General features: G+C 36.5%; 1 protein-coding gene across 2 annotated transcripts in view; it reads right to left on the minus strand.

Annotated features, from left to right (window-relative positions):
- Positions 1–27,130, minus strand: part of CDC42BPA (CDC42 binding protein kinase alpha) — a 312,993-nt gene that overhangs the window by 246,538 nt on the left and 39,325 nt on the right. For both annotated transcript variants that reach the window (XM_023203616.2, XM_023203615.2), the window contains exon 2: positions 6,934–7,025. In XM_023203616.2, coding sequence (XP_023059384.2) covers positions 6,934–7,025 — 92 coding nt within the window. The remainder of the gene's footprint in view (positions 1–6,933; positions 7,026–27,130) is intronic.

Raw genomic sequence — 27,130 nt, forward strand, 5'->3', positions numbered from 1 at the left:
GGCCAACATGGTGAAACTCCATCTCTATTTAAAAAAAAATACAAAAATTAGCCAGGCATGATGGTCCACGCCTATAATCCCAGCTACTCAGGAGGCTGAGGCAGGAGAATGGCTTGAATCCAGGAGGCAGAGGTTGCAGTGAGCTGAGATGGCACCACTGCACTCCAGCCTGGGCAACAGAGTGAGACCCCATCTTAAAAAACAAGAACTATTTTGAGGAAACTCAAAGAAATGCAAGATAACACAGAGAAGGAATTCGGGATTCTATAAGATAAATTTCACAAACATTAAAATAATTTAAAAGGGGGCCAGGCATAGTGGCTCATGCCTATAATCCCAACACTTTGGGAGGCCAAGGCAGGCGAATCACCTGACGTCAGGAGTTCAAGACCAGCCTGGCCAACACTGTAAAACCTCATCTCTATTAAAAATACAAAAATTAGCTGAGCGTGGTACACACCTGTAGTCCCAGCTACTTGGGAGGCTGAGACAGGAGAATTGCTTGAACTCAGGAGATGGAGGCCGTAGTGAGCCGAGATCACACTACTGCACTCCAACCTGAGTGACAGAATGTGACTCCATCTCAAAATAAATAATTAAACAAAAAAAAATTTTTTTTTAAATCAAGCAGAAATTCGAGAGTTGAAAAACACAACTGACATGTTAAAGAATGCATCAGAGTCTCTTAGCAGAACTGATCAAGCAGAAGCAAGAATTACTGAGCTTGAAAACGGGCTATTTGAAAATACACAGAGGTGACAGAAGAAAAAAGAATGAAAAGCAATGAAGCACATGTATAAGATCTAGGAAACAGTCTCAAAGGGGTAAATCTAAGAGCTATCGACCTTAAAGAGAAGGTAGAGAAAATAGGAATAGAAAGTTTATTAAAGGGATAATGAGAGTACTTTCCAAATCTAGAGAAAGATATCAATATTGAAGTACAGCACAGTTCGTTAAGTACTAGCTAGAGCAATTAAACAAAAGAACAAAAGGGTGCCCAAATTGGAAATAAAGAAGTCAAATTACCCTTGTTTGAAGATGATATGGTCTTATATTTTGGAAAACCTAAAGACGCCACACAAACACACAAAAAAATCTTATTCAAACTGATAAACAAATTCAGTAAAGTTGCAGGACACAAAATCAACATACGAAAATCAGTAGCATTTCTCTGTCAATGATGAACAACCTGAGAAAGAATTCAAAAAAGTAATCCCACTTACAATAGCCACAGCTAAAATTAAATACCGAGAAATTAAATCAGCCAAAGAAGTAAAAGATGTCTACAGTGAAAACTATAGAACACAAATGCTATGGTCAAATGGTATAAGAATAAAATGCTATTGTTTATTTGTCCCCTACAAAAATGTAGAAATCCATCAAGTTATGTATGTGTGTTTTTTAATTGACGTATATAAACATATATATGTGAGGTATGCGCACACACATCTCAATATACTGATAAAACACTGATGAAAGAAATTGAAGAGGACACAAAAAACTGAAAAGATATTCAATGTTCATGGGTTAGAAGAATCAATACTGTTAAAATATCCATACTGCCCAAAGCAATCTACAGATTCAACGCAATCCCTGTCAAAATATTAATGACATTCTTCACAGAAATAGAAAAAATAATCCTAAAATTTATATGGAATTACAAAAGACCCAGAATAGCCAAAGCTATCCCAAGCAAAAAGAATGAAACTGGAGGAGTCATATTATCTGACTTCAAATTATACTACAGAGCTACAGTAACCAAACCAGCATGATACTGATATAAAAACAGACACACAGATTAATGAAACTGAATAAAGAACCCAGAAGGAAATCTACATACCTACAGTGAACTAATTTTCAACAGCAGTGCCAAGAATGTTAGGGAAAACACAGTTTCTTTAATAAACGGTGCTGGAAAACCTGGATATCCATATGCAGAAGAAGGAAATTTGATCCCTATCTCTCACCTTATATCAAAAACAAATCAAAATGGATTAAAGACTTAAGTCTAATACCTCAAAGTATAAAACTACTGAAAGAAAACATTGATGAAAATCTCCAGGACACTGGTCTGCACAAAAATTTCTTAAAACACAGGCAACCAAAGCAAAAAATGGACAAATAAGATGATATCAAGTTAAAAGGTTTCTGCACAGCAAAGGAAACAATCAACAAAGTGAAGAGACAAGCCACAGAATGGGAGGAAGGATTTGCAAACTACTCATCTGACAAGGGATTAATAACCAGAATATACAAGGAATTCAAACAACTCTATAGGAAACAATCTGATAATCCAGTTTTTAAAATGGGCTAAAGATTGGAATAGACCTTTCGATAAAAAAGACATACAAATGGCAAACAGGCATATGAAAAAAGTGCTCAACATCACTGATCACCAGAGAAATGCAAATCAAAACTACAATGAGGTATCATCTCACCCCAGTTAAAATGACTTTTATCTACAAGTCAGGCAGTAACAAATGCTACTGAGGATGTGGAAAAAAAGGAGGAAATGGGGATGATTAATGAGTACAAAAAAACAGAATGACGAAGACCTAGTATTTGGTAGCACAACAGGGGCGCTGTAGTCAATAATAATTTAATTGTCCATTCTGAAATAACTAAAAGAGTACAACTGGATATTTTGTAACACAAAGGACCAATAATAATTGTCCATTTTGAAATAACTAAGTACAATTGGATTTTCTGTAACACAAAGGATAAAGGCTTGAATGCTTGAATGTCCATTTTGAAATAACGTGGGTATCCAATTTTCCATGACGCAATTATTAAGCATTGCATGTCTGTACCAAAATATCTCACATACTCCATAAATATATAAACTTACTATGTACCCACAAAAATTAAAAAAAATAAATAAGGCCGGGCATGGTGGCTCATGCCTGTTAATCCCAGCACTTTGGGAGGTCAACATGGGTGCATCACCTGAGGTCAGGAGTTCGAGACCAGCCTGGCCAACAAGGTGAAACCGCATGTCTACTAAAAATACAAAAATTAGCCAGGCGTGGTAGCAGGCACTTGTAATCCCAGCTACTCGGGAGGCTGAGGCAGGAGAATCACTTGAACCCGGGTGGTGGAGGTTGCAGTGAGCCAAGATTGCATCATTGCACTCCAGCCTGGGTGACAAGAGCAAAACTCCATCTCAAATAAAAAAATAGAAAATAAAAAAAGAATGCTATGGTCAAATGGCATAAGAATAAAATGCCATTTCTTGTTTTGTACCCTAAAAAAATGTAAAAATCCATCAAGTTGTATGTGTGTATATTTTTTAAAACTAATGTGTATGTGTATACCACAATATACTTCTATTTTTTTTTAATTTTAGAACCTCAAAAAAATATATTTTCAGACAAATAAAATCAGAAAATTTGTCATCAGCAGACTTACACTGAAGAAATACTAAAGGGGGCCAGGCACAGTGCCTCAGAACTGTAATCCCAGCACTTTGGGAGGCTGAGGCAGGAGCACTGCTTGAGCCTTGAAGTTTGAGACCAGCCCGGGCAATGTAGTAAAGCCCCATCACTACAAGAAAATTTACAAATTAGCCAAGCATGCTGGTGCACATCTATAGTCTTAGCTACCCAGGATGCTGAGGTAGGAGGATCACTTGGGCCCAGGAATTCAAGGCTGCAGTGAGCTATGATCACACCACTGCACTGTAGCCACAGAGACAAAGCAAAACTTTGTCTCTAAATATAAAATAGAAATATTAAAGGGAATGTTTAAGTCAAAAGGAAAATGATCCCAAAGGGAAGTACATGAATGTGAAGAGCAGAGAAAATATAAATATGTGGGTAAATCTACATAAATAGGTAAGATATATATATTGGGGTTTCAAATATATATGGAACTGAAATACATGACAGCAATGACCAAAAAAAAAAGGGTAGAAATTGGGTAAATGGGAACTGGCAAAATATAAATTTAGCAAGGATACATGTGGTAATCGCCAGGGAAACCCATTAAAGAAGATAAAATTGGGAGGTATAATTTAAAATATTCCATTAATCCAAGGAAAAGCAAGAAATGAGAGAAAAGTAACACAAAATGAGCAAAACAAATATAAAACAAAAACCTAATTATATTCTACTGACCAGGAAACATACCATATGTTTATAGAAAGCTAAAACTAAAAGGACAGAATAAGATATTTAATGAAAATACTAATAAAAAAGAGTTGGAGTAGTTCTACTAATATCAGATTAAGGAAAATTTAAATCAAAAAACACTATAGAGATAATGGGAACACTCCATAATGATGAATGAGTTAATCACCAGGAAGATATAATAACTGTACATATGTTATCAGCAAAAACTGAAAGAAATGAAGAAATCCCCTCTCAGGAAATGATAGATCAAACTGAAAAAACAGAAAGCAAGGATGTTGAAGATTTAAACAAGATTTTGAACTTGACCTAAGTGATATTTACAGAACACTGCACAGCAAATTTCAAAGGATTCCAATCACATAGAGTATGTGTTCTAACCACTTTTAAATTACATTATAATAATAACTCAATAAAAAAAAACTAGAAAATTTTCTAAATGTTTAGAAATTTTTTTAATGGACTTCAAATTCATAGATCAAAAAACAGAGATTTAAAATCACACTATATTTTAAGCAAAAAATATATACACATATATGACATATCAAAATACGTCTGCTATAGCTAAAACTATATAGCCTAACCACAGATTTGAAAAGAAGGGCTAGATATCAACGCTGTTTCAAAAAATCAGAAAAAGAATAGCAAGTTAAAACCAAAGAAAATATTATAAAGTACAGAAATTAAAGAACCAGAAAACAAATCTACAATAACAAAATTCAAAAGGCCAAAAGTTAATTCACGGAAAAGATAATAAACTGATAAACCCTTAGCAAGAAAAATTTTAAGACAGAAATGATCAATACAGTAATAAGTTGTAAAACTTGGATGAAATGGATAAACCTAGCAAAACTAATACATATATACAACAAGTCATTTTATTTCCATTAAAGAAATTAAACATATTATTTAAAACTTTTTCAATAGCAACCTCTGGTCTCATACTTCACCAGTTAAGTCTTGTAAGCACATGAGGAAAAAAGTAATAACAATCTTCACTAACTCTTCTGGAGAACACTAAAGGGGGGAACATTTCCCTCTTCTTGTAAGACCAGCAAAACCAGGATACCAAAATCTGATCAGAACATTCAAAGTAGGAAAATTACAGGCCAATTTATCTTAAGAACATAGGTGTAAAGATCCTAACAACACACAAAAAGCACATGAAGTCCACTGGTACATATGAAGGGGTAACATATCACAAGCCAATTTGGCTTATTTTAGGAATGCAAAGATTGTTTAACATCTGAAAATATAACAGCATAATTCAACACATTAATAAAGTAAAGGAGAAAAACCATGAATGTCCCAAAAGATGCAGACAAAGTATTAATAAAATTCAACAAAATTCCTGATTTGAAAAGTATAACAAGGTATAAGTTCAATAAAATTAAATTATACTTCTAACTACTACCAAGAAAACAATTAGGAAATGAAATTTCACAAACAATTCTAATTAAAATAATATCAAGAATATCACATATCCAGGAATAAATCTGCTGAAGGATGTGGAGGTCTTCTATACTCAATGAACACTACCAAACAGTATTGAGAGAAATTTATAAAGCCCTAAATAAATGGAAGAATATACCATGTCTATGGATTAGCTAATTCAGTAGTATTGTTAAGATGCCAATTAATTGCAAACTGATTTCCAGTTTCAATACAAACGTAACCCAAATTCCTGGAAAAGAGAGACAGAGAAAGTGTGTGTGTGTGTGTGCGCGCGTACGTATATGTGTATCTCTTTTTTTTTTTTTTTTGAGACGGGGTCTCCCTGTCACCCAGGCAGGAGTGCAGTGGCCGGATCTCAGCTCACTGCAAGCTTCGCCTCCCGGGTTCACGCCATTCTCCTGCCTCAGCCTCCCGTGTAGCTGGGACTACAGGCGCCCGCCACCTCGCCCGTCTAGTGTTTTGTATTTTTTAGTAGAGACGGGGTTTCACCTTGTTAGCCAGGATGCCAGGATGGTCTCGATCTCCTTACCTAGTGATCTGCCCATCTCGGCCTCCCAAAGTGCTGGGATTACAGGCTTGAGCCACCACGCCCAGCCGTGTATGTGTATCTCTACGAGTGAGCAGAAACTGAAAAACTGATTCTAAAATACTATGAAAATATCCTCTGGGAGGCCAAGGCAGGCAGATCACTTGAGGTCAGGAATTCGAGACCAGCCTGACCAACACAGCAAAACCCCGACTTGACTAAAAATACAAAAATTAGCTGGGCCTGATGGCGGATGCCTATAATCCCAGCTACTCAGGAGGCTAAGGCAGGAGAATCACTTGAAGCTGGGAGGTGGACGTTGCAGTAAGCCGAGATCACGCCACTGCACTCCAGCCTGGACAACAGAGGGAGACTCCATCTCAAAAATAAACAAACACAAACATACATACACAAAATAAAATACTATGAATATATCAGGGGAGGAGAGATGGGAGAGGGGTAGAAAAAGGAAGTTGGAGTTATATACACCACCAGGCATCAAGATTCCTTATAAACTAGAATAAGACAAATAAACAGACCAACAGAACAAAAGAATCTAGAAACACACTCATATTTACATTGACATATGAAGTACATGTGAAAACATGATCTTAGAAAAAAATTCCAAGTAGAAATATTTCATTCAACACTTTATTTTCTGAGCAATTGTATCAATCACAACAGCACAATCAATCACATCAATCACAACTTAACAAATATTGTTTAACAAGTAACAAGTAACAATACTTGTTAAATTCTCTCACAACTGTGTTCAACAGCTTCCAAAACAATTAGCAGACCTTCTATCAAATCTTAATCTCTTACCTCCCCAAAAGCTCCTCGACCAATCACCTTTAATATTTCAAAGTCTTCTCTATGTAATCGCATTTGTTTCACTTTAGAAGTAAATGGTTTAGCTGAAATGAAAGAGCAATATCAATTATTTTCTTAATAAAATGTGATGCAAATTAGGTATAAATAATGGTGTTTCTTAGTTACACAAAAATTCAAATTATGATTTAAGAATTGTCAAAATATTTAAAAATTCCAAACCATATGAGAATAAACAAATTTGATTTCCCTAAGAAAACAATATATCTTATTTCTTACATATGAATTACATTTTTGGTGAGAAATATATGTTTAAACTCCAAATAACATATGAAAGAATGCAAAGCAAGGGGGATGTAAAAATGAGACCAGTTTTAACATCCTATCAGCATTAAATATATATTTTAACACAAACGTATAAAAAATAAAAGCAGATTTCACGGCACCAGAGAGCTCTTCAGCAATTCCCATCAAGTAAATTAGTATTTCTTTCACATTCATTTGTTCTTTCAAAATGCTTCAGCAAACATCTACAGTATACAAAGCATGGTGGCAATGACTGGAATTTTTAAAAAGTTGATTACAGATATGATACTTTCCTTCAAGAAGCTCTTAGTCTTCATTCAAGACAGACAAGTATGCATATATGCAGACACAAAATTTAATAATGTGATAAAGTTTTAAGTGCTTCAGAATTAGTGAGAACACTAATTATGTGGAAACTAATGCTTCACACAAAGGAGATAACAGATAAACTGAATCTCGAGAACTAAATAGAATTTTGCTCCTTTGCCTGGGTTTGACTGTGCAGATACTCCAGGCAAGAGGGAACAATATAAGCAAATGAAGAGAGGTAAGGAAGTGAATTTGGGGTGTTAATGGTAAACAATCCATGGTAAAGAATTGTGAGAAGAAATGCAGAGAAATAAGAGCTAGAAAACGGAAAATGCTTTGAATTTCATTAAAGGAAATTAGATGTAATCTTATTAATATTTTTAACTGGTAAATTAAAATTTGTTAATGATTAGAGCAATTATATATTCTGCTGCCTCTAAGAGAAGATTAGACGTGTCTCCTTTCCTCTCCTCGGGTCCATCTTTCACAAAAAGGAATTGATATGATTAAAGGATCATAATACATGGGTGTAGCTGTCTTCTCCTCTCTTCCTTCCATGAAGCCAGAGTGTGATAAGATCAAAGATATGTATTTGAGCATTAGGGGAGTGAAACAGACAGGTCATACAGTTTGCTTTGATCTAGAAGTATGCATTTAGCCCTAACTAGCTTCGAAAACGGGTATTCCGCACTGCTTAGTCAAGTCTACTAGAGATTTCTGTATTCGTGTTACGTAAGGAAAGGAAAGACAGGATTTCCATGTGGAATTCACACAACAGAAAAGAGAAAGAGAAAAAAATTAGCTGAACGTGGTGACACATGCCTGTAGTCCTTAGCTACTCAATAGGCTAAGGCAGAAGGATAACTTGAGCCCAGGTATTTGAGGCTGCAATGAATCATGATCATACCACTGCACTCCAGCCTGGGCAAAAGAGCAAGATCTGGTCTCTTAAAAAGCAGTAATAACAGAATTAATAATAACAAAATTCCATTTGCAATAGCATTCAAAAGAATAAAGTACTTAAGGATAAATTTAACCAACGAGGTGAAAGACTTGTACACTGGAAACTACAAAATATTGCTAATAAAAATTAAAGAAGACTTAAATAAAAGACATCCAGTATTCTGGATTGGAAGAAGACTTAATATTGTTAATAATATGACAAAATTATCCAAAGCAATCCACAGATTCAAAGCAATCCCTATCAAAATTACAATGGCATTACAGAAATAGAAGGCCGGGCGCGGTGGCTCAAGTCTGTAATCCCAGCACTTTGGGAGGCCGAGGCGGGCGGATCATGAGGTCAAGAGATCGAGACCATCCTGGCTAATATGGTGAAACCCCCGTCTCTACTAAAAAAAAACAAAAAACTAGCCGGGCGAGGTGGTGGGCGCCTGTAGTCCCAGCTACTCCGGAGGCTGAGGCAGGAGAATGGTGCGAACCCGGGAGGAGGAGCTTGCAGTGAGCTGAGATCTGGCCACTGCACTCCAGCCTGGGCAGCAGAGCGAGACTCCGTCTCAAAAAAAAAAAGAAAAGAAAAATTCATCCTAAAATTCATATGGAGAGAGAGAAAAGACAACCCATAGAATGGGAAAAGTATTTGCAAATCATGTATCTACTAAGGAATTAATACCAGACTATATAAAGAACTCCTACAAGTCAACGACAAAAAACCCCAATTCAAAAATGGGCAAAAGTTTTAATAAATATTTCTCCAAAGAAGATAAATAAAAATGAAAAAAGAATGAGTTTATGTACTTTGCAGGAACATGGATGAAGGTGGAAGCTATCATTCTCAACAAACTAACACAAGAACAGAAAACCAAATATCACATGTTCTCACTCATAAGTGGGAGATGAACAATGAGAACACATGGACACAGGGAGGGAAACAACACACACCAGGGCCTGTCAGGGGGTGGGGTCCGAGGGGAGGGAAAGCATTAGATAAATAACTAATGTGTTGCTTAAAACACAGATGATGGGTTGATGGGTGTAGCAAAGCACCATGGCACATGTATACCTACGTAACATACCTGCATGTTCTGCACATGTATCCCAGAACTTAAAGTAAAATAATATATACATGTGGTGAAGACATTAAAAAATGGCCAATACACATATGAAAAGATACTCAACATCACTAATCATTAGGGAAATGCAAACCAAAATCACAATGAGATACCACTTCACAACCTCTACAATAGTTGTAATTTTTTAATTAATTAAACAAAACAGAAAATAACAAGTGATGAGGATGTGGAGAAATGGAACCCTCATACATTGTTAGAGGGGATAGAAAATGTTACAGCTGCTTTGTAAAACAGTTGGGTGGTTCCTCAAAAAAAAAAAAAAATCTAAACATAGATTTACCAACATATCCCAAAAATTCCATTCCTCTGTACCCAAGAGAATCAAAAGAAGAGATTCAAACATTATCTGTACAATTATGTTCATGGCAGCATTATTCACAGTAGCCAAAAGGTAGAAATTACCCAAATGTCCATCAAGAGATGAAGAGATAAACAAAATTTCCCTCCCCTTGGACCCCACCCCCTGACAGGCCCTGGTGTGTGTTGTTCCCCTCCCTGTGTCCATGTGTTCTCATCGTTCATCTACCACTTATGAGTGAGAACATGTGGTATTTGGTTTGTGTATCTCACAAACATACACACACAACAGTTTGTTAAGCAGCTTTAAAATGAAGTTAAGGTATGATACATGCCATAATGTGGATGAATCTTGAAAATATGCTAAGTAAAATAAGCCAGGCATTAAAGGGCAAATACATTATTTCACTTATATGAAATATCTAGAATAGGCAAATTCATAGAGACAGAAAGTAGATTAGAGGTTACTTAAGAGCTGGGGGACAGGAGAATGAAAAGTTAGGGCTTAATGGTTACAGAATTTCTCTTTGAATAATGAAAACGTTTTAGAGACAGATAGTGATGGTCATTACATAACATTATAAACATAATTTAATGCCACTGAATTGTACATGTAAAAGTGGTCAATATGGCAAATTTTGTTATTTCACCACGATTTTTAAAAATCAGTAAGATATCAAAACCACTGAATTGTACACTTGAAACAGGTGAATTGTTTGGTATGTCAATCACGTCAGTAAAGCTGTTTTAAAACAAAATAGGAAGATGCTGGGCACAGTGGCTCACGCCTGTAATCCCAGCACTGTAAGAAGCCAAGGCAGGTGACTAACCTGAGGTCAGGAGTTCGAGACCAGCCTGGTCAACATGGTGAAACCCCGTCTGTCCGGAGCCGTGCGGCCCAGCCATAGCGATATAATTGACAACTGATGCCTAAGCTCTATAAGTTTCCACACTGTGCCTCCTCCCTAGAATTACCTTAATCTTTATACTGATAACTCATGCGCCGAGACAAAATGGCGCTCTTCTGGGTTCTTCACCATCCACTTTCCCGTGCCCGGGAAAGTGAATCAACCTACTGCGCAGGCAACTCCACGCCCAGGAAGATTACCAACCGATGACGCAGGCGCAGCTGTATCTGAAATAGCCCGCCCCCCGTCACCGCCCTGGCCCAACCTCTTCCCCTGCCAGCCTATATAAGGCATTGCACTGCCACCATTAAACGAGACTTGATCAGGCTATTTGTCTTGTCTCCATTTCTTGTGTCTCTTGTCTCTCCAAATTCCCACCCCCTCCTCCAGGATTAGCGTTGACGATCCCGCGGGTCGGGACACCCGTCTCTACTAAAAATACAAAAATTAGCTGGGGATGGTAGTGTGTGCCCATAATCCCAGCTACTGGGGAGGGTGAGGTAGAAAAATCACTAGAACCCGGGAGGCGGAAGTTGCAGTGAGCCAAGATTATGCCACTGCACTCCAGCCTGGGCAATAGAGTGAGACTCTGTTTCAAATTAAAGAAGGAAGAAACTCTTCTTAAAAATTACACACAAGTTTGACAAGGTGGGTGATACATACAGGCCTATTAGAACTAAAAATGGGGCCGGGCGTGGTTGTTCACACCTGTAATCCCAACACTTTGGGAGGCCAAAGCAGGAGGATTGCTTGAGTCCAGGAATTCAAGACCAGCCTGAGCAACATGGCAAAACTTCGTCTCTACAAAAATACAAATATAAAAATGGGCCAGACACGGTGGCTTGTGCCTGCAGTCCCAGCTACTTAGGAGACTGAAGTGGGAGGGCCACTTTAGCCCAGGAGATGAAGGCTGCAGTAAGCCTAGATGACGCCACTACACTCCAGTCTGGGCAACAGAGTGAAACCCTGTCACACACACACACAAAAAAAAAGAACTAAAAATGGGAGCCTGACTATCCCCCCCAAATAATTATAACACCAACCTTCTATACTTAAAAGAAGCTTTGATTTCTACTATATCACAAAATCACAAAACAAAGGTATCCTTAAAAAAACCTAGTTCCCCCATCCAGGCTAAATCAGAAATTCAGGAAAAGTGTACTGTACAGCTGACATTTCAGGTAAATTATACCTACTGATTATTCTAATTTGGGGTAAATATGAACATGGAACAATAAATATTAAAAATATTAAGTGTCTATAGAGGGGTAGATAGTTATCTTGTCATATGATGATACCCTAAGTAGTATAAAGAAAATGAACCAAAACAATGCTAAGGGTTATAAAAATCATTACTGAGCACCGCATTCATAATGTCTGAGATAGTTTAAAAGATGCCTTAAGAAGTTACAGCTGAGAGTTCAGAAATTCAATGATAGAACCAGAAGAATCATGTATTAATTACCTGAATATTTCTTATTTCTATGCTGCATTTGAAAAAAAATACTGATTATACATTCAACTTATTCCCGAAAAAAGTTCATTACCAATATTTAACAAAGTGCTTTTATACAAAGATATGTTCTAAAAAATTATATCCATCAAAACATCCATTTCAAGCACACCATATGATTAAAATAATTTGAATATAAAAGACAAATTGCAAAAGACTTTATATTCATTACAACAATTGAAAAAGATAATAATAATCACTACACTACTGCCCTTGACAAAAATCAAGGACATATAAGGGACCAATCAGATCTGTTGTACTGGTAGATAAATGACATGCTATTCTGAATATGCTATCAGTGTTATTTCACAAAGTACTACATCATCTCATGATAACAATACCTTGACTTTCTTCAGTGCTGTATACACTTAAATGACTTCACTTGTGGCACACACTTTCTGAGGTATCTGCCACATCGCCTCTCTTTTTCTGAAAATCTCCCCCTCAGTTCTCAGGGGTGGGCCAAGTGCATATTGTGAGGCCCCATTTAACTAGTCAGAGTTAACTGAACCAATATGGAAACCTGACCTAAGCTGGGGGACAATTTAAAACCTAACTCAGAGTCAGTCTGCAGATGATTACAAGAATTAACATACAAACTCAGCAAGTGTTGAGGCAAACATCATACTACGACGCTAAAAGCAAAAGAGAAAATCAGTTCCACATAATGAAAGAGAAAAACAAAGCAGATGCATACAGAAAGGCAAAGACAATGAGTAAAGGAAGTGTTCCCACAGTTTCCTTATTCCCGGGGTTCTGGCGATTCCTGACATTTGATTGCATCCCTGCCTTGTATTCCCCGAACAACCCTGAATCTTACACTAAATACTTGGTTTTCAGCTCACAACCAGACAGTTGTGAGCTGCCAAACTAATACATAATTTAGTTATCATAAAATCCATAAGGTACACATTATTAACCCTCATTAATATAAGGCCTAAAGATAGTATGTGACTTGCTGGCCTAAACTTGACTAGTAAGTCACAGTACTACTATGTACTGTGAGCTAGCTCACAGTAGCTAGCTCAGGGAACGACACACCAACTTACAAGTAATAGCTTAGAAGTAGTAGTTTTACGTAAATTATGACAACTTGTCCAAACTTCAAGAATGTGATATAAAAATAAATAAATAAAATAGAATCCTTTAATTACTGTCTTAATGTACTCTATTTTTAAAAGTACTTCTTGGCAAAAAAAAAAAAAAAAAAAACTGGTACTAAGAACAAACTTCCTGTGTGATAATAATAATCTCAGCAGGCATTATTTTATTGGGAGCTATCTAGGCCAAGTACCATACCAAGAACTTCCCATTTTACAGGAAAAAAAAAAAAAAAGGTTTAGAAAGATAACATGAATTTCTGAATATTACATACCTAGTAAGTGGCAAAGACAGGATTAAAACTCAGATCTATCAGGCTCCAAAAATCTTTCCAATACAACAAGTTGCCTCTTTATTCCCAAAAGGTTTGAAATAAACACAGATGCTGAAATTCAGACATTCAAAAATGAAATAATTCTAAATTAAATTAAAAAATCTCTTTGAAACTGAAAAGAACAAAGTATGTTTCTATCTGAGTTCCTAAAACACTGCCTGGGGTTCATTGTGTACTGTTTAATGAACAGATAAATGAGTAATTCTAGAAGAAAAAGAACTCAAAGTTCCAATACAAAATGCCTGGTATACCTTGCAAGGTACATCTTTCTTCCTGCTCTATGTAGCCCAAGATCCAAAAACAGAGTCTCCTTCAATTCTCCCATCCAACCTCCTTCCTACCTACAACTACTGGCCAGGTGGTAGGAACACAGATTGCAAGCCACTAGTGATAGCTACAATGGCGTAAGAAGGAAAGTGTCCAATAGAAAGAGAGAGTGGAAAGGCAGAGGCATAAGTGAGAAGAAAAGATAAGAAATAAAGACAGAGTCTGAAGGAGTAAAATAAGAGGCCTAGAAGAGAACAGAGAGTGCTGGAGCAAGAGATTTTAACCTTCCCTTCACCCATTATTTTCCTTCTTCCCTTTCTTCTCGAATTTCTCCAGTAGGTTTTCATTCTACCATTCCTCCTCTCTTATCTGCAGTGGAATAACATAAGAATCTGGAACCAACAGTAGGGCAGGGAAAGAAAATAATAATCCATGCAAAAGGGAGACTAGAAGAGAATAGGGAAGAATGAGAAAAGAGTAGTTAATAAAGTCATGTTAAAATTATTATCAATTATGTCAGGCTCTGTGTCTAAATTCTGTAAATAAAATACACTATGTACTTTTAAATTGATATACAGTAAAAGATTATGAAATATACTGTGACTATACATTAATGAGTTAAAATATACAAAGAACAAAGTTACAGGTGGTATATTTCTGAGACTTTTTACAATCACAGACACATGAAGGTAAAAACAGTATTATTCACCTTTAAGCACCAGTATATTTCATATTAAAATTTTTTAACAGATTGTTTTGTTTTGTTTGAGACAGAGTCTCGATCTGTTGCCCAGGCTGGAGTGCAGTGGTATGATCTCAGCTTACTGCAACCTCCGCCTCCAGGGTTCAAGCAATTCTCATGCCTCAGTCTCTAAAGTAGCTGGAATTACAAGTGTGCGCCAGCATGCCCAGCTAATTTCTGTATTTTTAGCAGAGACGGGGTTTCACCATGTTGGCCAGGCAGATCTTGAACGCCTGACCTCAGGTGATCTGCCTGCCTTGGCCTCCCAAAGTGCTGGGGTTATAGGCATAGGCCACCGCACCTAGCCTGAGTTATTATTAAACAAAGTTTCAAAACAGTCCTTGTGCATATATGGTCTTGACAACATAGCAAGCAGTAACACAGACCCATACATACACAAATACACATAGAAATGCTGAATGAAACAGACAACCATGAGAAATTTTAAATATACAATCAAACTAATGAAGGAGAGAAGAAAGGAAGAGAAATCCCCAAGAATTAAAGAAAAATAAACAAAACTTTAAACACAGGAACAGATGCTGCAAAAGCAAAAGTCCTGGACACAGGCGCTAACAGGTAGATCCACAAGGAACGAAGGTATCACTGGTGGCTTAACAGAGGTGGAGGACTGGAATGATTACCTCTCATTAAAACCAGGACCCTTTCTCCATGTCAGGGAATAATAAAAATTCTGATTCTTGGTCCAGTGAAGCAACCTAGGGTGTTGGCAGGGGGCAGCATAAGGGGAAAACATGAGGGTTTGGAGTCTGAATCCACACTGCCCATGTGGTAAAGAAATCCTTTGCCAAAAAATATTAAATCTAGTTCCTATCCCACAGAAGCAAAAACATTCAGAGGGAATAGAACTCATCCCAGAAAAATCTACCTCCGTCAAAAGTGAGCTCACAATTTAAAATAAAAATTAAACTAAATGAAGAAATAGAACATCAAAATGGGGAAAGTTGGCAATCAAAACAAATGGGAAGATTAGTACCCCCAAGAACTCAAGAGAATAATACAATCTGAAAAATATCGTAAAGTGGGTAACAATGATTCAAGAAATAGAAGAAATACAAATGATAATGAAAGAACAGCGATTTGAAAATTAACCAAGTAAAACTTCAAAAAATGAAAAATACTGCCACTGAAATGTAATGATATATTAACATGTGCATATAGGACAAAATAATGAATTTTTAAGTCACCAATTTACTTCTCTATGCTGTTTTAAGTACTCAAACTTTTTTTAAAAATACTCTGAAGCAATAATTCAAAAACAGGGGAAAGTACAGACGGAGAATCATACACTCCTTCAAGAATACAGTTTAATAAGGTATGAATTCCTCCCATGAAAAAGCACATTTACCTCAAATTTTATATATCATGTAAAATGTTGCTAGATGCCTCATACACTTTGACTAAGAAATAGCGTTCTAAAGGATACTAAGAATATAGCCGTGTACTCTGGCACTTATTAAGTATAAATTTAAACTAAATTATATACAATCACAGAAAATATCATGGTTAAAAAATTGGCCTTTTAAGTCATAGGATACCTTGAGAATGTTATTTTCACATCCACAATCCCAGCATCAAGAAACTCTACCTCCTATGACACACTAGAGGAACAATAAGGAATTAAGATACAGTGTTCTAATTACTGGGCGAACTATAAATATACTACACAGATTTTAAAATATAACTCCCCTGAACATTAATCTAACACATTTCCATTACCGCAATAAACTTGCAACTTTAATCACAAAGAGTTAATGAAGGTAACAAAGCAGCTACAGATTTTTAACAATTTTCATGAAATCACTTTTGGCTGGGTGCAGTGGCTCATGCCTGTAATCCTAGCACCTTGAGAGGCGGAGGCAGGCAGATCACTTGAGGTCAGGAGTTTAAGACCAGCCTGGCTAACATGGTGAAACCCCATCTCTACTAAAAACACAAAAACTAGCCAGGCGTATTGGCACACGCCTGTAATCCCAGTTACTTGGGAGGCTGAGGCAAGATAATTACTAGAACCTGGGAGGTGAGGCTGCAGAGAGCCAAGATCGTGTCACTGCACTCCAGCCTGGATGAAACAGCAGGAGTCTGTCTCAAAGAAGCCAATCACTTTCTCACACAGAAAAGCTAAAATGTGGGGGAAAAAAAGATCAGCCTGTTACTGTGTGTATATAGAAGGAAGTAGACATAAGAGACTCCATTTAGTTCTGTATTTGAGATGCTATTAATCTGTGACCCTACCCCCAACTTTGTCCTTGCAAGAGACACGTGGTGTGGTGACCCAAAGTTTAATGGATATTGGGCTGTGCAGGATGTGTCTTTGTTAAACAAGTACCGAAGGCAGCTTGCTGATTAAGAATCCTGCCCCTCCCTGGGCAATGGAACATCTCCGGGTAAAACCCATTGTGTGCTTTGTTTACTGAGTAAGGAGAAAACCGCCTTTAGGAATAAGGTGGGGCTTGCTGGAGCAATACTGCTAAAAGGTTTATGGAGATGTTCGCATATGCATCTCAAGGCACAGCATTTTCCTTTAAACTTATTCATGTTACAAGGATTTTTGTTCGTATGTCTTACTGCTGATTTCCTCCCTACAATGATCCTATTGTCCAGCCACTCCCTTAACTTTTTGATGGTAAAGATAAATTATCAATAAATACTAAGGGAACTCAGAGGCCGGTGCCGGCGTGAGTCCTCTGAAAGCTGAGCGCCGGTCCCCTGGGCCCCACTTTTCTATACTTTGTCTCTGTGTCTTATTTCTTTTCTCAAGTCTCTCGTTCCACCTAACGAGAAGCACCCACAGGTGTGGAGGGGCAGGCCACCCCTTAACTAAAATGTTGTAGTTTATATAATTTTTTTAATGATTATACCTGCATGGTATTTATTGGCCTCCAAACAATTGGAAATTTATTTCAACCAAGGTTCTCTTAAGTCTTCGTTATTTGTGTGTTACTCCAGAGAAAGTTAATTTGTATCAATTTACAGTGTAGTGGTCACGATCGGGGAAAATGATATTTTTCTACTAACTACAAGTCACTGAAGAGGCACTTCAGAACTTTTCTTTTATGCCCACTATACAAGACAAACCTTGCTGACATCTCACTATCTCGAGAATCAATTTTTTTTCTTTTTTTTGAGACAGAGTCTCGCTCTGCACCCAGGCTGCAGTGCAATGGCATGATCTTGGCTCACTGCAATCTCCACCTCCCAGGTTCAACTAATTCTCCTGCCTCAGCTTCCTGAGTAGCCAAGTAGCTGGGATTACATGCGCCCACCACCATGTCCAGCTAATTTTTGTATTTTTAGTAGAGATGGGGTTTCACCATGTTGGCCAGGCTGGTCTCAAACTCCTGACTCCTGACCTCAGGTGATCCACCCACCTCAACCTCCTGAAGTGCTGGGACTACAGGCAGGAGCCACCGCGTCCAGCCTTGAATCAAAATTTAAATAAAGTATCCAGGAGGGGCCTAAAGAATGAGTGTAATCCGGATGGATCTTAGTCTAAATTTATGCCCTGCTCTTTAGTATAGTAACTCCAGATATATGTTCCACAGATGCAATAACTTCTATTCTTTGGTCAGTGCAGAATATAATTTATACTTCCTGAAAGCAACTTTGTCTATTCATGAAGATAGCTGCTTTTTATTTGTCTTTGTCTATTTTGAATATATAATCCACAGGTTTACAGACTTTTGCAATGAATACATTTCAACTTGTATTTCATCAGCAAACATTTGAAAAGATGTTATTTCACAGGCTATTTTAAATTCTTTGTTGGTCAAATTAATAGTAGTGGGCAATTTTCTTATAGAAAGCAATTCCAAACATAATGAGCAGATGCTTGTCAGCTCTAATCAATAAGCTATATGCCTTGTCCTTTTCCCTGTATCTGAGGATCATGTACTGCTTTATTGTCCATGTCCCTCAAGCAACAGTCACAAGAGATTACCGGAAAGAAAAAGATTACAAGATCAGATTTGTCATTCCCCAACTCCAAAAGGCCAAAACATTTCAAGGGCTATGTTTTCAAATAAGATTTATATCCTACAATATCCTTTGAGGTTTTCTTACTAGAATGAAACATATATTTTAGGAGTTAATGATTTAGTTGGAGTGGAGAGAAACAAGCAAGTCACAGGATTTTCAAAAAGTATAACAATTCAGTTAAGAGTATACATTAACTAATGTTGCCCTAAGTTTTATCAGTTTTTAATTTTTTTTAATTTCAAGGGAAGAGGCTTTAACATGAGAAATAAAATATATGCCAGTCCATTATCTACATATTCTTCATCTTGGCCATGAGGTCTTCCAAGCTTTCCAGAATCTTCCTGTTACCTCAGTGACAGAATCGTCTTGCTTTTTCAGAATTGTGTATGCCACTGTAACTCCTTCAGCTAAGTCTGGAATTTTTCAATTCCTCTCTGAAACCTCAGATAGCAACTCAATACCCCACTCAGTATCTTCACAGATTCTCTCTTCCTCTTCTTGTATAACCTCATTTGGGCAGCGCTGCTACCTTTTTCTTACATTCTTTCTGCAACTTCTGTCATAATAAAAAAATTCTTAACTGATATTACAATCAGAACCTCCCATCTATTTGAACTTGGGTATATTATCCTCTAGACCCTAGTTTCCCCTTTTCTCTGAAACTAGAAATATTAATACATAATTAACACTTATAAACATTCAGGAGACAAGACAATACCTACTAATATCCCAACAAAAACGGCATCTCTTAAACAGAAAAAGAAACAAAAAAACTCAAGAATTCAGGGGATTAAGTCTGCTTTGTTCACTATTTTAAACCCTGTTACTTTGTAAGTCACTTAAACAAATGAGTATTGTATGTGGCAGACTGCTTAGTTACCTAAGAACTAATCTTCCCTTCTTCCTCATTGACAGACCCTATTTCTGGGTAGTGGCAATTTGTTTTACCCCAGATGATGAATTATAATTGGTATATGCCAGTCATGGTAAGTCCTTTCCCCTTTTCCACTGTTTGGTCAGGCATCTGTGTGAAACTTGCTTTGTATTATTTTCACCAATAATAGAAAGGGCCCGAGAGCTTCTAGGAAGGGTCTTTTCTCTAATGAGTAAGAACAAGGAGAAAGCCCTTTCTCGAATGCTCTCTCTCTACTCTAGATATTACCACGATGATATGCTCTTTTAGAAGCTGGCCTTGCAACCATAAAAGGAAAAACAGAAGAGCTTCAGAGACCTGGCAATCTAACACTTTGACACTGCTGAGCCAGAGAACCAACCCTGGGATTGCCTGCCTCAAGACTTCTTATTTAGTAATAAATGTTCTTGTGTTTTCGATCACTGTTAGTTGCATTCTGTTATGGCCAAGTAAATGCTTTTAAAAAATATTAAGCATGAAGTCAAAATATAATTCTCTACAGTGAAACATAAGCTTACCCGGAAATTTTGCCAAGTTTATCACTAGTCTATAACTTATTTCTGCATCTGTAAATTCAAACTACATGTGTTTGTAGCACTTATTCTCACTTAGGCTATCAGAACAGGACACATAATCTTCAGAATAACTCCATTTAACAAGCTTGACATTTTACGTTTTGCATACCAATTTGTCCAAGACACACAACGAACTATGAAGATTAGGTAGCATTACTAGCTTCATTTTAAATAAGAAAACAAAATAATTTATGTGACCTAAATAGTCCATTTATTTACATTTTTAAACTAATTTCTGACAATTTTGTTGGCCCTTAAAATACTCAAATAAATGAAGGAACTGGGATTCACAACCAGACCGTCTAGCATGCAGTCTTTAGCATGAGATCAGAAAGAGCAGGAAAATGTGGGTTTAAAGTTGCTGGGGAAGGCATAAAGAAGTAAAATTTTAAATATCTATAGAAGGATATTACAAGAATAGGAAAGAAAAGTTAGTCACTCTAATATATCACAAAAAGTTTGGTCCTACTAAGAAAATGCTTAATGTATGCATTTTTATAACAAAATAGATTTTGTCTATATAAGCTCCTTCAGCCAAGAATTTGCATTTAGTGTTGAATGATAATTTATGAATGAAATCCCTACTATATCCAGTTTAGCTCTAATCTGCAATTACCAAAATGCATAACAGAATACATAATTCTACAAAATAAAATCACTTTAGGAATTCAATGATCTCTTAAAACGTAGGTAAGATCATCCACTAGAAGACCTGTGGGGTGGGGGAAGGAATAGTATTATGATATTTTAATGTTTTAGGAATGTTTGCTGGCCCTTAAGCATTTAAAAAATGTACAATCTAATCTATATAATCTGTCATGTATGCAACTGACATAGATGTTATCAGATAAAAGGTGACAGATGCCTGTTAATGAATATCTATACCTATCAGACAGGCGATTCTCCAGGTGTATTAGTCTGTTTTCACACTTCTATAAAGATACTACCTGAGCCTGGGTAATTTATAAACAAAAGAGGTTTAATTGACTTACAGTTCCACATGGCTGGGGAGGCTTCAGAAAACTTACAATCATGGCAGAAGGTGAAAGAGAAGCAAGCACCTTCTTCACAAGGCAGCAGGAGAGCAAACAAGCGCAATGCCACTTTTAAAACCGTCAGATCTTGTGAGAACTCCCTCACTATCACGACAACAGCATGGGGGAAATTATCCCCATGATCCAATCACCTCCTACCAGGTCCCTCCCTCAACATGCGGGGGTAACAGTTCGAAATGAGATTTGGATGGGGACACAAAGTCAAACCATATCACCAGACAAAAGACATGGCAGAAAGAATCTTGGACCATTCATACTAGTAGCATGGATTGTACACCCACCATGTCCCAGTCACTGCAGTTAGTACTGATTACTTAATCAAGTATTTTTAAATGGCAAATTTGTAGATAAAATGTAATCTCTGAAAAGTTACATTTTTTAAAGTTTGCCTTAAAAGAAAGCCTAATGTGGTATCTGATTGAAGTCAACAACTGTTTCTGAAGTTCAGGTGCAAAAGGAAATGCGGAATAATCAAGAAAAAATGTTTAAAACACAGGTGTTTTTATTGGAACATAGCCCCATCCATTTGTTTATGTATTGTTTCCATTTGCTTTTACGACATAAGGGCTGAGATGAATAGCTGGCGCAGAGACGGTAGAGCTCACAAACTCAAAAGTATTTATTGTAGCCTTTACGGAAAAAGTTGGCCAATTCTGTTTTAGTCAGTTTCTTTTCCAATACCAGACTCTATTTTTACTATAATTTATTAGTTTTGATATCTGGTAGGAAAAGATACACCCCCTCCCCACCGGGCTGTATAGAAATAAAATAAAATAAAATAAAATAAAAAAGTGTGATATGGGGAAAGAGACAGACATACCCATTAATACACATTTATATGTGTATTTTGTATGTGTATGTATACATGTAAATGTATGTATACTTTTTTTTGGTATATGTATATACACACACTTTTTTTTTTAAAGACAAGGGTCTTGCTCTGTCACTCAGGCTGGAGTGTACTGGCGTGTTCATGGTTCACTACAGCCTCAACCTCCTGGGCTGAAACAATCCTCCAACCTCAGCCTCCCAAGTAGCTGGGACTACACTAATGTTTATATTTTTTGTACAGACAGGGTTTTGCCATATTGCCCAGGCTGGTCTCAAACTCCTGGGCTCAAGGAATCCACCTACCTTGGCCTCCCAAACTGCTGGGATTACAGGCAAGAGCCATTGTGCTCGGCCCATATTTATATTTTTATTTTTAAAAAAGTCTAGTATTAGAAAAGAGACTAATTGACGGGTTGGCAAACTTTTTCTGTAAAGGCCACAGTAAATATTTTAGGCTTCCTGAGCTCTTTAGTGCCAGCTATTCAACTCAGCCCTTGTATAATCAAAACAAAAACAATATGTAAACAAATGGGTGGGGCTATGTTCCAGTAAATCTGTATTTACAAAAACAAGGCAGTAAGCCAGATCCATCTTGTGTGTTAGTCTGCTGATCCCTGAACCAATAGAACAATGTAGCAGAAATGGACTCAGATATAGGTGTTTTAAATGCGTGGGGGAAAGATGAACTATTTGGAAAAAAAACTTTAATCGATAGCTCACACAATTCAAAAAATAATGCCATAATTAGAGAAACAATTTTTAAAATCTATAGTAATACTAGGAAAAAAAATACTAGGAAAAAAATATTATGCATATTCACATAATATTGAAATGGAAAAAGCTGTTTTAGCAACACAAAGTCTTATAGCCAGAAGTATTAATAAGAAGATTTATCTATATAAAAACAAGTCTCCTGTAAGGTAAAAGTAACATGAACAAAGTTTAAGAAAAATAAAACAACATTGGAAAAACATATTTGTAACAAATATTTACATAACAAAAAATTAACACATAGAACATACAGATTTTAGAAATCACTAAGAGAAATATTAATATTAGAAAAATAGGCACTGTCAATTCAAAAAAAACAGAAAACCATATCAAAAATGTCTAACATCTGGAAGTAAATCAGAGATTTTTATACTAATGTAACAAGTATCAATTATTGACCATGGGATAGGCAAAAAAGACTGATAATATTCTGTTCCTAGGAAAAAGGACTCTCATATCCCAGTATTAGAAGTTTAAACTGGTGTCCAGGAGTGGTGGCTCAAGCCTGTAATCCCAGCACTTTGGGAGGCCGAGACGGGCGGATCAGGAGGTCAGGAGATCGAGACCATCCTGGCGAACACGGTGAAACCCCGTCTCTACTAAAAAATACAAAAAACTAGCCAGGCGAGGTGGCGGGCGCCTGTAGTCCCAGCTACTCCGGAGGCTGAGGCAGGAGAATGGCGTAAACCTGGGAGGCGGAGCTTGCAGTGAGCTGAGATCTGGCCACTGCACTCCAGCCTGGGCGACAGACAGAGACTCCGTCTCAAAAAAAAAAAAAAAAAAAAAAAACTGGTATCCTTTGTGGGGGAAGAAATATTATATTATATTGCAGTAACTTTAAATATTTTAAATGTACATTCCTTTTGCCCAAAAACTGCACTTCTGAGCATATGTACAAGCCCTGAAATACTGTATGTTAGAATGGAAAACTGGAAGCTACCTAAGAAATATCGAAATGGTGTATAAATTACGGGATATCCATGCCACGAAACACTACACCCATATATATCCAAACCATGAAACATATGCAGCAAATAAAATGAAGTAGATCTACATGAATTAATAGAAACATCTCTAATGCATACTGTTAAATGAAAAAAGTAGTCACATAAACATGTTAATTATGCCATGTATGTAAATTAATGAAAAAGTTGTACACATTTGTTTATGTACATAAATACTTAAGTAAATGCATAGGAAAAGGGTCTAAAAGGATACATGTCAAACAAGTAAAGAATCAGAGGTAATTTCTGTGCAAAAGAATGGAAATAAGGAATAGGAAAGACAGCACCTCCACTTTTATTTCTGAAAGCAGAGAACCACCTGATTAAAAATACGGAATCTGGGGTCAGACAAACCTGAGTTCAAGTCTAGATGCTTGTCACTTAGCTACATGAACTCATACTAGTTACTCATTTCTTCTAAACCTCACTTGCAAAATGCTGATAATAGTAGAACCTAAGTCATGAGTTGTTTCAATTTTATTTTGTGGAAAAAATATATAACATAAAATATACCATTTTAACTATTAAGTGTACATCAGTGGCATTAATTACATTCATAATGTTGTACAAACATTACCACTATTTCTAAAACTTTATCACCCTAAACAGAACTCTGTAAACATTGAGCAATAATTCCCCATCCCTTCCCCCACCATCACATCCCATGCCTGGTAACCACTAATCTACATTCCATCTCTGTGGAATTTGCCTATTCTACACACTGCATATAAGTAGAATCATGTATGTCTGGCTTATGTCACTAGGCATGTTTTCAAGGTTCAGTGATGTTGCACAGCATGTATCAGAAATTCATCCTTCTTATGGCTAAATAATACTCCATTGTATGCTTATGCCACATTCATTTTATCCATCTACAAGCTAATGGACACTTGGGGTGTTTACATTTTTTGGCTATTGTGCCAGTGCTATGAACACTGGCATGTAAGTACCTGTTTGAGTCCCTCAATGGGTTAAAAATGGGTTTTTAATTAAATAAGAATATATAATACTTAATGTGATATCTGGTGCATAAAATGGCTCAATAAATGTTCATTATACTGTTTTTTAAAATAAACATATATTCATGTACAACTTGTGTATTTTCTTTTAAATAATTATGTCTAAATCAGAGCAAGATCTAATGGTGAGCTAATGACCCAGCTAAAGAAAGTACGTGACCAGGAGGCAGGTATTATCAGTAGAGAATATCTGTGAGTGAGAAACTTAGGTAGCAGTCTTTTGTGCACAGTAGAGGGACATGTTAAACACTGGGCAAAAATATTAATCCACTTGGCACATCATTTCTATCATGCTATCAGAACTTAAATTCACTAAAGTAGCTATCCTTATTCCAGTTTCATTCAGGTGAACGTCTGATAAAATTTTTCCTATAGAAAAAAAAAAGCAGTGGTGAGAATGATACAAATGACTTTGATGGCTGATAGATACATTCTTTATTGTAAATTCCTAACTGACATTCTAGTTCATCTACTTTGCCTCCTATAAATAAGATGACTGAATATACTTGTATCTCTGATTCTGATCAATAAGGCTGAAAGTAAGAGCTTTGTAAATGCACCCAAAAAAGTCTTCATTATTCATTTAACTCTTCATGTATTTAACTCTTTACTGAGCATTATTTAATACCAGATATTGTACTAGAAATGGGAAACATTCTGGGTAGTTACTTAGTCTGTCTTCCCATGGCAACAATTTAATCTCATTACATGCCTTCTTTCAAGCATCCTCGGTTATTACACCATTAATAATGTATAAATCAACAACTGGTTCACCATAAATTTTACATAATAGCTTCCTAGAAGATAAATAACAAAGAAAGAAAAAATAAATATAGGCACTATGTAAATGTATTTCTATCCAGCTGGTAAGAACACTATTATAAAGTTTAACTATTTCGTATGTTTAAAATATGACAAAAAGTGAAAAGTAAAGTTTGGCCACTTTATCTTTTTAAAAGTTTTTCCAAATTAGATTTTGGAAAAAGAAAGAGAATGTAAAGATAATTGTAAGGTCACCTATAAGAATAAATGCAGAAGAAAAGCCAAGAAAACATTTAAAAAGAAATATAAAGGTCCTTACCCTACCGCTCTTAAAGTGTATTCTAAAATTATCAGTTCAAATATAGACAATCTGAAAAATAACCTTACATATACCACAGATATATCAGAATTGGATATTTTTATGTTCTTTGGATGGGGAAGAAGTTTTCTAATCAGAATGCCAAAAGAAAAACCCTAAAGGAAAAGATTTAACTAAATAAAAGATACAGTTTTATTATGTACGAAAGTCATATTTTTAAAAATACTCTAAATTAAAAAGAAAAAATACAAATGGGGGAAATATATGTAATCTACAATGGTCAGAGGGTTGCTAACCCTAAAATTCAAGGAGCTCTTACAATGTAGTAGGAAAAAAACGAACACTAAAATAGAAAATTGGGCCAATGTGTAAGGTGTTTTTGGTTTTAGAGTTGGGATGTCACTATGTTGCCTAGGCTGGTGTCAAACTCCTGGCCTCAAGTGACCTTCTGCCTCAGCCTCCCTAACAGCTAGTATTACAGATGTGAGCTACTGTGCCTGGCCCTGTAATTTCAAAAATAAATTATAAATGATTTTAAAACATATTTTTCAAGTCATAAACTAACAGTATAATGAACAGAATAATGATTTTTTTAAATGAAGTATATCAAGTAATTGAGAGATCTGGTTTCAGAGTCAGAAAAACCCGACTACAAAACTTGGCTCCATCATTAAATAAGTTACTTAACCTATCTAATTCTCCATTTCTTTACGGAGACTAAACTATTTACTAACTCAAAGGTATTAGCAAGATAAGTATTTTATAAATAAATGAGATAAAAACTTCAAAGAGGGGCTGGGCGCGGTGGCTCATGCCTGTAATCCCAGCACTTTGGGTGGCCGAGGTGGGAGGATCCTGATGGGCGGATCAGGAGTTCGAGACCAGCCTGGCAAACATGGTGAAACCCCATCTCTACCAAAAATACAAAAATTAGCCAGGCATGGTGGTGCATGTCTGTAATCTCAGCTACTCAGGAAGTTGAGGCAGAACTGCTTGAACTCAGGGGGCAGAGGTTGCAGTGAGTCAACGCGGTGGCTTAAGCCTCTAATCCCAGCACTGTGGGAGGCCAAGGC

This window comes from Piliocolobus tephrosceles, chromosome 1 (genome assembly GCF_002776525.5).
Source record: "Piliocolobus tephrosceles isolate RC106 chromosome 1, ASM277652v3, whole genome shotgun sequence".
Classification (NCBI taxonomy): Eukaryota; Metazoa; Chordata; class Mammalia; order Primates; family Cercopithecidae; genus Piliocolobus; species Piliocolobus tephrosceles.